This window comes from Trichechus manatus, unplaced genomic scaffold, assembly GCF_000243295.1.
Source record: "Trichechus manatus latirostris isolate Lorelei unplaced genomic scaffold, TriManLat1.0 scaffold00008, whole genome shotgun sequence".
NCBI lineage: Eukaryota > Metazoa > Chordata > Mammalia > Sirenia > Trichechidae > Trichechus > Trichechus manatus.
In genome coordinates, this window is record NW_004443944.1 from 31432366 (window position 1) to 31445172 (window position 12807).

The 12807-nt window shown below is 54.5% G+C and overlaps 1 protein-coding gene across 1 annotated transcript in view; it reads left to right on the forward strand.

The window, feature by feature from the left end:
• The first annotated feature begins 3942 nt into the window (after window positions 1-3942).
• Window positions 3943-12807, forward strand: part of NOL4L (nucleolar protein 4 like) — an 83297-nt gene continuing 74432 nt past the window's right edge. Inside the window, exons 1-2 of the mRNA XM_023725344.1 lie at window positions 3943-3998; window positions 11718-11873. Coding sequence (XP_023581112.1) covers window positions 11802-11873 — 72 coding nt within the window. The 5' untranslated portion in view covers window positions 3943-3998; window positions 11718-11801. The remainder of the gene's footprint in view (window positions 3999-11717; window positions 11874-12807) is intronic.

Consider the following 12807-nt stretch of genomic DNA (forward strand, 5'->3'; position numbering starts at 1 on the left):
CTCCCCTGCTGGCTGCTGTGGCCAGACGAGCTCCTAACAGCCGGCTTCAGGTGGCCCATCAGCCCTGCCACCATGCGTGGCGGCTGGGGCTTGGCCCATGTCCATGCCGCCAGGAAATGAAGGGGGCTTGGCCCCAGGAGCTCTGGACTGGGGTCCCAAGATCTTAGTTTCATTCATTCATTCAGATGTTATTGAATGCGAGAAGCACGATAGCATAAAAATAATCTCCAGTTTCAGAGTGTCCTGGGTTCGACTCCAGGCTCCGTCTTCAGCAGCTGAAATGAGCAGGCCACTTGGCTTATTCATTTAGTTCTGGAACAGTTGTTAAGCACCTACTATGTGCCAGAGAACAGGACAAAATGATCCTTACTCTTGACCCTCAAAGTCCAGTGAGGGATCCAATGCTCTGCAAATAAATTACAAGTAAACAGGGATTGACATGGAAGAGAACAGGGTGCAGGTGGGGGCACATGGAAAAGTCGGGGAAGAGGGGCTTTGGCAGTGCAGAAGGAGTCAGGCATGGCTAAAGCAAGTGGGAGGGCATTCTAGGCAGAGGGACAATGTAGGGAGGCAAGGCAGGCGATGAAGCAGGTGGCTGCTCTGGTTGGAGCAGTAGAGTAAGAGTGTGGTCCCAGAGAGGTCAGTGGGCGCACTCTGAGGGGTCTGTGGACCTCTTCTCTGAGCCTCAGTTTCCTCGTCTGTAAAATGCGGATGACGACCCCAGCTGCTGGGGGTTTGGACGAGGACTCAGATAATGTAAGATGCTCAGCACAGAGCCGGGCACAGAGCATTTCTGGCAGAGATAGCCTAACTTTGACCGCACTCCATGGGCCAGACACTGAACCAGGGACTTTACCAAATTAACTCATTAATCCTTCCCATAGCCCCATGGGACGGCTGGTATCCCCCCTTCACAGATGAGGAAACCTAGAGAGCAGCTCAGGTCAGCTAATTATTTGTTACCATTCCATTAATTCTTATTATGTGCTAGCCCAGGGCCTGCACAGAGCAAACCCTCAAAGAGTATTTGTTGAATCAGTGACTAGGTCTGGAAGGAGGCTGCTGGGTGAGTGTGGGGAGCTGAGTGGAATATTCCTCCTATCTCTGTGTGAGAGAGTCTGTGTAACTCTGACTGTGTGTGAGTAACTCTGTGAGACTGTGTAAATTGTGTGAGATTCTGAGTGTGCCTGTGTGATTATGTGTGTCTGTAACTGTGTGTGTGACTGTAAGACCGTGTCACACACATGGTCTCCCTGAGTCCTTGCCCAAACGCCCGCTGGCTGGGGTGACTGTGTCAGACTGTGTGTGACTGCCTACATGTGTCTGTCTGGGCTGAAGGGGACGCTTGGCAACCTTCCTAGGACAGCTGGCAGGCCCAGAGGCTACCGGAGTGCAGAGGTGAGGAGGGCAGAGTCCCCATCTACCCCACAGCCAGGCAAATGGAAAAAATGTTCAGAACCGGGGTGTGCGGGTAGCCATGCCACCAGGGACTGCTCTGTGGACAGAAAACAAGTTCTTCTGGTATCAGCTCGAGTTTGGCAGGAAGTGGCTTTTGGGTGGCAGGAAGTTGGATTCAGCTCATATCAGCCCCAGCCGTGGGGCAGGAGAGCAGTTATCTGGGGTTAAACAGAGTTACTGAGAAGCGGGGCCCCAGCGCCCCATACTCAACAGAGCTGAGGACAAAGCCCACCCCTCCTGGTCATCTGGGATGGTGGGTGGGGCGGGGGTGGAGGAGGCCTTGTAAAGAAGAGTCTGCTGGGTGCCAGGCGCGGCACAGAGCTCATCATCCACCTCCCATTACCCCATGAGCAGATGTGCAGACTGAGACTCTGAGAGGCAGCAACTTGCCCCAGGCCATCAAGATCAGTGGAGAGAAAGGGAGGAGGGGAGAGAGAAATTTACAACTATCTCTAGACAAGGGAAACCATGCCGGAAGAGCAGAGAGGAGGAGAGAGAGGAATGGGGTAGACAGTAGTTGAGTGAATGGAGAGAGTCAGGGAACTGACCAGTGGGAAGACTTTGGGTGTGACCACTGTGAGCCAGGCCCCACGTGGACATTTCCCCCATGAGGGGAGGGAGACCCACAGAACCTCACTGGCTAGGCCAGGCCTGGCATCCAGGTTCTTTGAGGTCATGCCTCTGTGCCTACCTAAAAGGAACACCCAATCCCACCAGCTGTTTGCCTGGGTGGTTTGCTGAGAATCCACCCAGCTGGCCAGTGGAGACCCAGGGTTCAAGCCCAGGCAGGATGGCTGCAGAGCTCACATGCTTAACCATGCAACACAGTGAGCCAAGCACTATGCCAGAGCAGGCAGAGAAAGCCATGGCCTTGCCCTCAGGCTGGGGCCCAGAGGGTCCAGCTGCTGTCTGAAGTCCCACAGCCACACCTGGTGAGAAACTGAGTCTCCCAACTCCCAGCCGAGGACACCTCTAGCTCCCACCAGAGCCCCTGGGGAGCAGGACCCCAGTCCTTCTGTTCTCTTCCGCAAAGCAGCACCAAGCTGTTCCCTGGCCGACAGACTGATTTGAAGCACGGTTTCGTTTGCACATTACTCAGTGCATGTCAGAAGGTACGAACATCCCCCTTTCCCAGAGAGGGCTGCGGGGCCTCTGCCCTCCTCCAGACAGCAGAAATGCCAGCCGGCTAGACGGGAACTCTGCCTTGGCCTCTGACAGCATCCGCCCACCGCTGCCTCCCCCATCCCTTCATCGAGCCAAATTTAGACAGCTCTGCCACTGAGAGATGGGGAGAGCAGAGGCAGGAAACGGTGAGGCTGGAGGTGGCCCAGCCCTGGCCTGCGCACATGAGGCGGCCCTGGGGGTGCCCCCATGCCTAAAGCCCTCTGCCTGGCCTCCCTCACCCCACCTCCTCCCACAGGAATGTGGGGCCCGGGTTGGGGAATGCTGGGTTCTCAGATGCAGCCTGGGGTGCTGGCTACCCCTGCCACGAGAGAGGAGGGAGAAAGGCATGGAGGGAGGGAGGAGGTCATGGCCGGGGCAGTGGGGAAGGGATCAGATAGCCTCCTCCTGCCCCAGACACCGCCACTGGGGACATGGAGCAGGCTCTGCTTCTCCACACTTCCTGCCCCTCCTTGGCCTGACCCCCTAGGCCTGACTAGGGGGGTGAGCTGGGCCTGGGGGCACTTGAACTCCCCCCAGAAGTTTCCACCAGGCAGTCTGCTCCTTGGGCAGCTTCATTGCCATGGTGGTCTTGGTTCCCCTACCTGTGAAATGGGGAGGCTGGCCTAGAATGATTTCCAAGTGTCTGCCCACGCAGAGAACAGGGTTTCTGGGAGGCCTGGCAGAAAATAAGGACATGGCAGTGTCTATAGGCCTAGAAACTTCTTAGATTGCTCGGGTATGGGTAGGAGAGGCTGCTCCTCTCCTCAGATGTGGAGAGGTCTTTGCTGGGACAGGACATGGTGGGCTGATCAATAGAAGGAGTGAGAAGACCTGAGCCAGATTCCAGCCACGCTGAACCCCAGGGGGGTGGTAATGGTGTCTGGTAGTTGGGAGCATGGATCCTGGGATCTGACTGCCTGGGTTTGAATCCCAGCTCTACCACTCTGTGCGTGTGACTATGGGCAAGTCGCTTCGACTTTCTCAGCCTCAGTTTCCTGCCCTGTAAGATGGGGTAATAAACTCCCAGGGCTGCGGGTACAGTGAAATGAAGCAGTAAATGAATGCTTCGCACACAGTAGGTGCATTTTGTCACCCTGAGTGGTTGATAGCCCCAGGGGCTATAACGGATGTGGACACGATGCGGGGGCGCTGTAGCTTGGTGGTTAAATGGGCATGGAGATGCGGATGCGAATCTGTGACCCTGGGCAAATGGCCACACCCCGCTGCGCCTTGGGCAGGGTGCAGCAGAGACGCCTACCGCAGAGGGTGTGTGAGGATTACACAAGATAAGCCTTGGCACAGCGCCTGGCACATAGCGGGCGCTCCCTGAAGGGGAGGTGGCAAGATCGAATGGTACCGCCCCGCACAAAGGACAGGTGGGCAGCGTCCCGAGGGGCAGGCGCAGGGCAGGTGCGCCTGGAGTGAAGAGGCGGTGTCGGGAGAGGGCGGGCGCGAGGGCGTGCGTGCGCGCGCGCAGCAGGTGCGCGTGCGGTGGGCGGGGCCCTGCGCGGGAGGGGTCTTCAGGTGAGGTGGGCGCGCGGGGGGAGGCGCGCCACCCCCGTCGGCCGCCGCAAAGCGCCCCTGTGTCTTTAACGCCCTCCTCCCTGCGTCCCACCCCCTCGCCCCCTTTGTGCGCCCCCCACCCCCAGCCGGGCTGCAGCCGCGGAGCCTTCCCCCCTGCACTGACAGCTGGTATCTAATTACTGTGTGAGAATGGAAAGTCAGGCTGTCCCAGCTCCGGGGAGAGGGGATTAACGTCTCCTGCAGAATACACTTCCTCTGGTGGGTTGCCATGGTTACTCTCATTACCTGCTTGCCCGCGAGGAGCCCGCGCGAGCCGCTCCAGCAGTCCCTCCGAACCCGGCCCGGCGCGCGCGCGCCTCCCCCCCCGCGCCCCGCTCTTCTCGCCGGTGCGCACGCGCGTGCGCCCTGTTGGGAGCGCAGACTGCTCTCCCCCGCCCCGCGCCCCGCCCCCCGTTGAAGCAGCTGTCAGCGGCGCGCGCGGCCCGGCCAGCCCCAGCGCGCGCTGTCAACAGTCATTAGCACGCGGGCCGCTCTCCTCCCCCTCTGGCCCCTCCCTTCCCCAACCCCGGTGGGGCCCGCACCTGGGCACCCGGCTCGTTAGCGCGCCCGGGCTGCCCCCCTGGGTCCCGGAGGGAATCCCCCGCGGGGCCTGCATGGGTCAGGGCCACCCCTCTCCCTTCTAGATCCCCTCCCCGGCGACCCCTGATTCCCTGTCCATGGCCGCTGCGCCGGGGGAGGCGGGCCCCCCAGGGTCTTGTAGCGCGTCCCCTCCGAGCGGTCCTTTATGGGTGTTTCCCGAGAGTAGGCGCTATTTGCGCATCATCTAGATTCTCACAGCCATTCTGTGAGGTGGTAAAATCCATGTGCAAATTGTGTCACCTCACACAGGAGGAAATTGAAGCCCAGGCAGCTGGGGTCACGGCTGGAAGGTCCCCAGGCCTGTGACTTCATCTCTAGAGCGCCTGCCAGCCCTCCTCGCACCTGCAGGCTGGGAATGCAAGAGTCAGGTCCCAACCCTGTGCTTCGTGACAGGGAAGGCTGAGAGGTCCGATAGCTGCTCCCTCTCTCCTTTCGTGAAGTTGGGCCGTTGTCAGTAGGATTTTACATTTCCTCAACACCACTCCTTCCAAGAGGACACTTGGGCCCACCATACCCCTTCCTCTCCCTACCTCCTTCCTCTACAGCCTTTGCAGACATCCCAGCGTTAATGAAACCAAAAAATGCCAGAAATATATGGAGCCACTTGAAGGATGTGGCATCCCTCAAAGGTAGTGCTCTTGTTAGGGGGCTGATCCCAGGCACCTTTTTCTGTGGTCCGGGGAGTGCATTTTGTCCTGGTGTGATTTGAAAGAAGATGGAGGTTCAGTGAAGCAGAAAGGAGGTCTTGGAATATGTGAGGCCTGTTCCAGATGGCAGGTGCGACGCGGTGGTGGTGGTGGTGACGGGCTCCACACTAACAGTTGGAGATTGGAGGGTGGTGAAGAGGCAGGTGCTACATTGAGTCCTCAGCGCCTTGTTTATGTATTTATTTATTTATGGGGAGGTGGTCTTATCCGTCTGCCCCCTCCAGGCCTATGGAGCTCATTGGAATTATGGGTCCTAAAATTCTGGTGTGAATTTTTTGGCTTCCAGTCCAGAGTAGGTAAGATTCATAACCGAGAGAAATTCACACTTTCTGTCTTTGTCCTGTTTAAGCAATACCCTCCCCCTCAGTCATCTGACTGCCCTTCACAAATTATGGTGGGCTTCTCTTGGGGATTCTGAGGAGAGGATTTCTGGATGTTTGGGTGATGGTCTTCATTCTCGTTTTTTTTGTTTTTTTTCTCTCGTTCTCTGGGTTTAATGTGGTTTTTTAGTTTCCTCCCTACCTCTTTCCTTTCCCTCTGGGGCCCCTTTGCAGGAGGCTGGCTCCTCCTCCTCGTCCTCCGTTCTGTTCTTCGTTCAGCCCAGCCAGGAATTGGAATAAGACTTTGCAAGAACCCCAAAAAACTGATACCCCAGTTTCTCTAGTGTAACAGCTTCCAAAACCCCAGTCCTGCCTGAGCTTATTAAAATGTGGTTTAGGGGACAAGAGGAGCAGCCAGGGTTCCAGAAGTTGGGAGGAGCATGTTGCTAATGCACACAGTAGCTTTTGCCTGTAATCTCAGCCTTTCTGCTCCCTGGCCCGGATGGGATGGAGTGGCATATATATGCTCACATTTGCCTGTGTAATCAGCCCCCTGAAGGCCTGGGCTCCAACACAAGTGGTCACCAGAGGTTTGTTTCCTGACTTTCACCTCTGATGGCAAGTTCTTTGATTTTTCCATCTTGTTAAGAGCTGGCTCTGAAATGCCCTAAGGCCGCACATCCTAGGGACTTTCTCTGTGGTTTCTGCCTCTACCGTAGGAGGAACCTAGTGAGAAGTGTCCTCACTTTCTACCCACATCCCCTCAACCATGGCTTTTTCGTTGCTGGAAGGCATATGCCCCTAATCTAGTGACGGCGCGGTGTGCTAAATGGCACCCTGGTGGCCTGAAACAGCGAGCCCACCTTGATCAGTATGTAACTTATTACAGCAGTGACTTGGAGGTTCCAGTGGAGATGACAGAACTGCAATCCATTAGCAATTGGGCCTCACCTGCCATCAAGGGCAGGGGTCTGTTTAAATTGGCTTCTGTGAGGACACTGGCCAGATTCAGTCTGACTCAGGACCTCACCTGAGAGATGGCTCCAGACGGTTCATGAGGTGGCCTTGGCCACCCCGATTGGTCTGGTAAGTCATACAGATCCCTCCCACTCCAACCCCCGCATAAGTCTGCAGCCTTGGACATAGTGTGCTCCTCAGGCCAGGCATCCGGATCATTTAAGGAAACTGAGAAAGCCAGAAAAGACCTATCAAGGCATGAGGCACTTAAGTATTAATGAACTTTGCCAGGGAGGATTTAAAAATCACATGTCTGGACACTGGGGGACTCCTGCCCATTCTGTCCATTATCTACATTAAGCCTTTGGGCAGGTGTCTTGAGTGTACACTAATGTTGTCCCATAAGATTCTTTTGGAAAGATTCATTTCCAATAAGATTCATTTAGGAAAATTGGCCTTCATGGGATGTGAAAATATTATTAGGCCTGGAAGCACACAACATATCTATACTTAATGAACCAATGCCACTTTACCTGCTAGTTACCTGCATCAGAATCACCTGGAGGGCCAGTTAAACCATAGATGGCTGGGCCCCGCCCCCAGACCCCTAAAGTATTTGATTCGGTAGGTCGGGGGTGGGGCCTGAGAATTTGCATTTCTAACAAGTTCTCAGGTGCTGCTGCTGCTGGTGGTCTAGGGAAACTTTTGAGAACCACTCTTCTCAGTATTTGGTCATAGTAGCAGCGTTTAAGTAGCCATGTCACGATTTCCTTAACAACTTATAAACTAGCCTTCCGATTAGAACCTGAATAGGCTGCTTTCAGGGAGTCGGTGATGTCCAAGAAACTTAGTAGCTCCGTGAGTTCTTAAAGCTGCTGTCATGTCTGGTTTTGTTGGCCTGGTTCTGGCCGGCTGTTTTGGAGTTGACTGGCTTAAGTGGCTTGAGTGTGTTACCATGGCAATGTTCTTTCCCATGAAAGAAGGCCCCAGAGGTTGATCCTGCACAACTGACGGTGTGTTTTTCATGGCTTTTCCCATGGGGTGCTGTGGGGTTCCATCCTGTCACTCCTGCTTGGCGTTGCCAGGAAGCCAGGATAGCCAGGAGGCTCCAGGCCCCCTCTCCATCCAGCCCGCACGTGAAGTGAGCTTCCTTGGTCAATCTAGAGCCCAGCTTGCTTAGGGCAGTGGATCAGATTAAGCCAATTTGGGCACAAGGCAGAAGTGGGTTGGCAGCGGCATCCCAAGGCTATGGGGAAGGTGCGTTCTGCTCGCTTAATTAGCAGCTCTTGCCTTGTAGCACAGTGTCTGGATTCTCAGCCAGGAGTAGGCATGCCTTCTCCGCGGCATTTAGCATGAAGGTTATTACCTCTCTGGATGCAGGGCATGGCAGAGGTGTCCGTGGCACGTGACTGCTGTCGGGTCCCTTTGTTACTCTCCTCCCAGGCTTCTCCTTGAAGACCTCACAGATATCCTGCTGTTCTTCCCTCAGGGTGTAGCACACATGGTGTCCAGGTGGCCACAGTTCACCAGAGGGCACTTCAAGGTGTGGCTCTGCAGACCTTGTAAGGTTTGCATTTTGGTCCCTTCGGGCCCTCTCCTTTCCTGTCTACCATCTCAGCAGTTAAGATGGGCCAATTACAGGCCCCATGTATGAGCATCAGGAAGTTAGTGATCAATTTTTAAAGAGGGGGCTACTGAAAATTGCTTCCCTGGAGAGTTTCTCTGGAATGATTGTAGGATCCCATTGGGACCAGATGCAAAGATAATGGTTAGGGTGTCTGCCTAAGAATGGAGGTGGGAGGCTGGGACAGAGATGGCCCAGGCCCTGGACACTGTGTTTCTCTGTTATTCTGGATTGGTCGGTTACACTTTGACTTTAGAAAACTCATTCTAAGTTTGTGTGATGGCTTTGGCATATTATTTAGGAATTATATAAGACTATGAGTCTCTTCTGATGGCGGGTATTACCACAGGGGACCTATTCTGTAACCTGAATGGATCTGAGATGCAAGAGATACTAAGAGCAGATTCCTAAACACAGATTGTCCAAACTCCATGAGTCTATGGGAAGAGATGAACATTTACCAAGCGTGTGTGTGCCAGATGCCTGACATATACTCTTATTTAATCCTTGGAACATCTGAGTAGGACTTTTTAGGCCCATTTTACAGGTGAGGAAACTGAGTCTCGAGGTCAGAAGGTGAGGTGACCTGCCCAAGGTCACCGAGGTGGTTCGGGGCCTCTTTCCATGTCATCTCTCTAAAATGCTGTCTCTTTGCATCAGATTGTTTTCTTTCTCTGTTTCTTCCCACCAAATTATATCTCCTTCCTTTTCCAGAAATATCTGTGTCCTGGACTGAAACAGTTTTATGAGCAGGGAGGTCATATTAGCTTTTAAGCAGCTGAATTCATCATTATGCCTCTGGATTCAGATTATCAAAGTGACATAGAACCATCTATTATACATATATATTTTTTAAAATAAACTTTTAAAGCTGAAGTTTAACCAACAGAAAAGGGCATCTATAGTAGTGTTCATCTTAATGACTTTTTATAAACTGCACACACCTGTTAGCCACCCGCTAGATCAAGAAATAGACACCCAGTTATATTTTCATTCTTAAGGTTCTTTTGTTTGTTTTTGGCAAGGTGAACCTCTGGTTGGAAGTATGTTATAACTGACCTATCATAAAGTTTGTCCCTTCCTTTCTGCCACTGCTGTGTTTGAAGATCCCCAAAATGCAGGGTAGTTACAAGTCAATTAATGACAGAGTCAGTCATTGTCATTGCTGAGCCTTCATAGATAGCCTAGGACTTCGGAGGGGGTGGCATACCCCCAAGAAAGCAGTAACAGTAACTCTTGAGAGAGTTTAAAAAGGGAAGAGTCATGGCACTTTAGGGCCCATCTGATAAGTGAAGCTCAGGGAGGTTGAAGAGTTTGCCCACCATCTTACAGCAAGGAAGCAGGACCAGCAGGCGGCTCCTCCTGTTCCTGCCTCGTCCCCGGGGCCACTACTACATCTTGTACTCATGTGCATGCACACCCTAGATACGTGCCATCCGAGAAGTCCTCATTGAAATGGATCCAGACCAGGAAGGAAGTCATTGGCAAGACAGCCTGTAGCCACTGTCTGTGAGGTCACCCCCCAGGGTCACCACTCAGGGATGCTACCCACCAGCTCTAGGACTTGGCACCCTACGTCCCAGACGCCCAGCTGTCCTTCATTCCCCATCTGCTCTCTGTTCTCAAGTGGGCCACTGGCAAAGAGTCCCCCCTACCTGCCATCATCGGATGTGTGAGAGTTGCTAGATAAAACCAAAGCCTATCTGTTTTATCCAGACAGCACGGCCAGTATTCTACTCCAACTACTAAGACCTAGATTCTAAGCCAGTTCAGCCACTTACCAGCCACTGTACCACAGGCAGGCCCCGAGCCTAACACCCTCCCTGGGTTGTTTCAATGCTCAGCTCCATCATACCTAGAAAAAACCTTGGCAAACTGCAAAGCATGTCTCAGCAACAATATTTATTGAGCAGTTCTATGCACCAGGCTTGGTGCTAAGTGCTCTACACAGATCTCATTTATTCCTCTCGGTAGCTTATGAGAAAGGTGCTTCTCCTATCCCCATTTTATAGATGAAGAGCCTGAGGTTCAGAGAAGCCTCAGGGTCACTCATCCACTTAAGTGATAGGGCTGCTTTTCAAACCAGGGAAGAGTGAGCCTAAAGGACCTGCCACACTGCCACTTAACAGCCAACCAGTCATTCTGCAGTTATGTATTGAGTGTCTACTGTGTGTCAGGCCTTGTTCTAGGTGCTGGGGAAACAACTGTGAGCAAACAGACAAAGCCCACACCCTCATGGAGCTGATGTTCTCCAGCAGGGCCCTTTGGGGAAGAGTTGTCTTGGAGGTTTGTCTTTTTGGCACATGTAGAGAAAAGCCTCCTCCTTTTTCCCAAATCCCCTCCACACTGCATGCCCTTCATCTTTGAAGCCCCCTAGAGTCTCCCCTTATGCAGAATGGATGGTGAGGCAGGAACCTGGTGTCCTGAGTCTGTAGGTACCCTGTGCCCTACGAATAAGGAACTGTGTGTGTCCATCGAACAGTCTGTTCCCTGATGGTCCTGGCCTGCCTCCCCGAGCCTCAGGCCCTGCCGTTTCCCCTGTACCCTCCCAGCTCTGCTCATGGGGGAGTTGGAAGGGAGGCAGGCGTTGGCCCAGCAGCTGTTTGCTATGGAAAGGCCCCATCTTGACCCTAGCACACCTTGTGGGGCCAGCTGACAGCATTCATGCCAGCCTGACAAGAGGCCATCCCACTCACGTGGCCCTGCCACCTCCACATGGCCTCGTAGCTGCCATTCTGTCCGTCTCCACACACAAAGAGCCCGGATGCTGGTGTTGGTGCTCAGCTGCTGGAGTAGGGAGGGCACGCGGTGGTGAAAGGCTTTTCAGAAAGGCCAGGCGGAGGAAGGAGTCACCCAGGTGACCAGAGACTGTCCCCTGGGACCCCAGCCTAGGACCACAGTGAAAGGTTACTGCTAATTGGCGAGCTCCTGATAAGGCTGCATCTATTTAGCGCCCCCCCACCCCCGAGACTCTGGGATGGCCTTGGCACAGCATGTGATTCGAGAGCGCCCCGCCTGAGTCTAGCACAATCTGTCTGGAATTGTGAACGTGGAGCCTGTTGGTTTTTGCATTTGTGTGTTTGTTGCTGTGGTTCTCTGCCCATTGTTGCTGGTGGCTTTAGAAGCAACAGCCACCCTGACCCAGGGACATCCCTCCCCAGAAACCCCCTCCCTGCTTGCTCCCAGACCCCACCATGGGAGGCATTGTGGGGTCAGGGGGCAGCAATGTCCCTGCCTAGACCCAGCAGCCACTGTGGCCTCAGGGCTCAGCTCCCTCCCCGCCATCATCCCTGACACTAACACAGCTTGTCCACCCTGTTGCAGGGGGCAGATGGCCTGTCAGAGCCAGAGGGCCTCTCTCTGAAGCGGGTCGCTGTGGTGGAAGATTTCTTTGACATCATCTACTCGATGCATGTGGAGAGCTCAGCAGAGCCAGGCAAAGCCCCCAAGCACGCTGGGCAGAAGAAAACCTACCGAGCGGTGAGATTTCTGTCTCTTGGCCTCTGCTGGCAGCCCTGGGCCTTGGCAGGAGGCCACAGGCTCCGCACATGTTGGGCGGGGGTGGGGGCACATGTTGGGCGGGGGTGGGGCCGGGAGCTGAGGCTTGATGAAACGGCCTTTGGGGATGGGGGACACAGGGCAAGGGCATGATAGCCATGGAAGCTCACAGGGGGTGAGGGGCGGGCTCTGTGGTCTGAACACAAAGGAGAAGCAGGTTGAAGGGAGTGCGAGGGAGGGAAGGAGAGGGAAAAGGGCAGGGAGGAAAGCCTTCCTATCCCCAGTTTCTCCTCCACTTGCTACCCAGTAGCCCCTTGCAGCCTTCTCTGGGGTTGTCACATGGGGCCCAGATAGTAATCATCATTGCGGCAAAGGTGCCCATGGCGTTTGCTGTGTGCCAGACCTGTCCTAAGTGCTTCTATGTGTGAGCTCATTTGATCCCGCACAACTCTGTGAAGTCAGTACGGGGAACTCCCCAGGGGAAGTCGGAGGGGCTGGCCCCTACCCTCAAGGACATCACAGTTCAGCTCAGGGTGGGGGAGGCTGAGAGCAAGACCAAGACACAGTAGAAACAGAAACAGCTCCAAGACAAGCTGTGAGAGGGCAAGAATCCAGGTAGCTGGGCGTCAGACATTGCTGTTCAGCGCTAAGCCAGGGGGGCTACATCGAGGAGGTGGATGTAAGCTGGCATTCTAACCTTTGGTTAGGCGGAAGGGAGTGGGAGGGCAACCGGGGTGGGAAGTGTCCCAGCTGGGAGAGGAGATGGTGGTAGGAGCAGCAGCCCTACTCTGCCCTGCAGGAGGGACTTGCCTGTGGTCTGGTCCTGTCCCACGGTTACCCCTGCCTCTGAGTGGTCGTGCCTGTGGCTCATCTGTCCAGTGCCCACTGCTACAGCAGAACAGCCAAGCACTCCACA